This window comes from Diaphorina citri, unplaced genomic scaffold, assembly GCF_000475195.1.
Source record: "Diaphorina citri unplaced genomic scaffold, Diaci psyllid genome assembly version 1.1 scaffold1419, whole genome shotgun sequence".
Lineage (NCBI taxonomy): Eukaryota > Metazoa > Arthropoda > Insecta > Hemiptera > Psyllidae > Diaphorina > Diaphorina citri.
Window position 1 is genome coordinate 77686 of NW_007378845.1, and position 1942 is coordinate 79627.

Sequence of the window (1942 nt, forward strand, 5' to 3'; positions counted from 1 at the left end):
CGGGAAACGGCAAAGAACACTCAGGTGAGGGCGGCCCGCGCGGTGTTTTAGCCGGCTTAGCTTTTGCCGAATGGGGATTGACAGGATAAAGACTTATTATGCTACAACGCATGGGCATGCTACGAACAGACTACAAGCGTCTCTATGTAGCACGTCCGTTGTTTCATCTGCCTCAGTGACACAAATCAAAACGGCTTTGTACAAACACTCCATCTTTTAAAATCCACGTATGTTTTCTACTGCCCATCACACCTGGGATGATGCGCTCTCTAGCCATGTTTCTCAATTGGGTTGTCCCTAACCGCAGTCCAAACCCAATGTTGGAGGGACCTGCTCGCCTGCTTGGGTTCTATTAAAAAAATACATACTATAAGCCCCCTCATTTCCGGAAAAAAAAATATATAATAAAATACCTACCTAATTGTTTTTAGTGTATTCATTATTACTGTATTATTATAATTCCTAATTGTTTTTTTTTTTTTTTACTATATTATGTCTCCGTATTTATTATTATTTCAGAGTGTTTGAAAAGTTTCGTGGAGGTTGAAGAGTTGGCAGAGACGGAGATTTATAATTGCAACAACTGTAAGAGCAAACAGAGTGGTGACCAAAAATTCTGGTTCAAACGACTGCCCAATGTAAGTAGTAGAGATATACAGGGTGTATAGAAAAAAAACGAGACGCACAAAATATCTTGAGATTGAATACCTAGTTTTGAATTTTAAAAAATGCTGAAACGTGTGTCTCAATATATTGACATCAGGGGTGGCCCTAGGGGGGGTCAACTTTCAAATCTTACTGAGAACCCATACTTTTTAACACGCTATAAGAAAGACCTTGAAAAATAATGTACATTGGTACAAATTTGAGGTCAATGTCATAAACAGGGCCGGGAGCTATGAATTTTTCAAGATTCAAATCCGCATTCCGCAATGTGCTTTCTTTTCAAGATTCAAGTCCGAAATGTGCTTTCTCTGATAGTTAGATAACGTTCGTTTGTTTGTTTATTTAGAATCAATGGCTATTATTTTACAACATTAAACTTATAAATTATAAACAAAGCACCAAAAATAATTAAGACATCCTGAAAGGTGATTTGAGCTTTCAATAGCTAGGTCATTTTCATGATGTTTGAATATTGAAAAAACGAATCCCCCTATCCAACCAGGTGCTGTGTCTCTAAATAATAATAAACTTCTCTACTTTGTTTGTTGCATTGATTTTTGAATATTCTAAATTGCACAACTCAGTTGCATAAGCAGGGTAGGTAACCTATACAAAATAATGCTTGAAACAATAAAGCAACAAAAAAAAAAAAAAACTATAGGTACAAAATAATTTTAAAGGTTATTTGACAAAAAAGATGATTTTTACAGAATTTCTCTTAAAAGATACAAAATGTGTTTACACTTTACCCTAAATACTTTCAGACTGTCTGAGAGATCTGTAGGTACTTATCAGACACTCACGTTCCAAGTGTCAGACAATATGAGATTGAATGGATGAAGGGTCAGTTTGTGAAAATGTACATACGTATAACGTAATGCCCTCAGACTGTCTGAGAGATAGACCGTCAGAACGTGTGTGGCGGAAAAATCTTCAGACTTCAGTCTTCAGACCGTCTGAGAGAATAGTCGGAAGTTTTTCAAATGGTTGTCGAGACTTTGCCCCAAATCTTTCTCTCTCTCAAAAGTCCCAATTCAACAAGATTTACTTAGAGCTTAACCAATAAAACCGGCACTTTTTTAATGGGTGTAATCCTACATGTTTGTGTGCAAGGAAAACACATAAACATGAAAACTCCCTTGAATACCTCTCTCCCTTCTCTCTCATACATCTCAAGAAGCTTAGGAGACACCTTAGTTATATCCTAGGGGATTAATAGCTAAGTTCCAAGTGTCAATTAAAATCTTCCCCGGGTTATGTAGCTTGCAAAAAAAAG

General features: G+C 36.7%; 1 protein-coding gene across 1 annotated transcript in view; it reads left to right on the forward strand.

Moving 5' to 3' along the window:
* Positions 1-1942, forward strand: part of LOC103515813 (ubiquitin carboxyl-terminal hydrolase 3-like) — a gene marked incomplete at its 5' end in the record, with an annotated part of 21761 nt that overhangs the window by 4252 nt on the left and 15567 nt on the right. The window contains one exon of the mRNA XM_017446825.2: positions 520-638. Within this exon, the coding sequence (XP_017302314.1) occupies positions 520-638 (119 nt within the window). The remainder of the gene's footprint in view (positions 1-519; positions 639-1942) is intronic.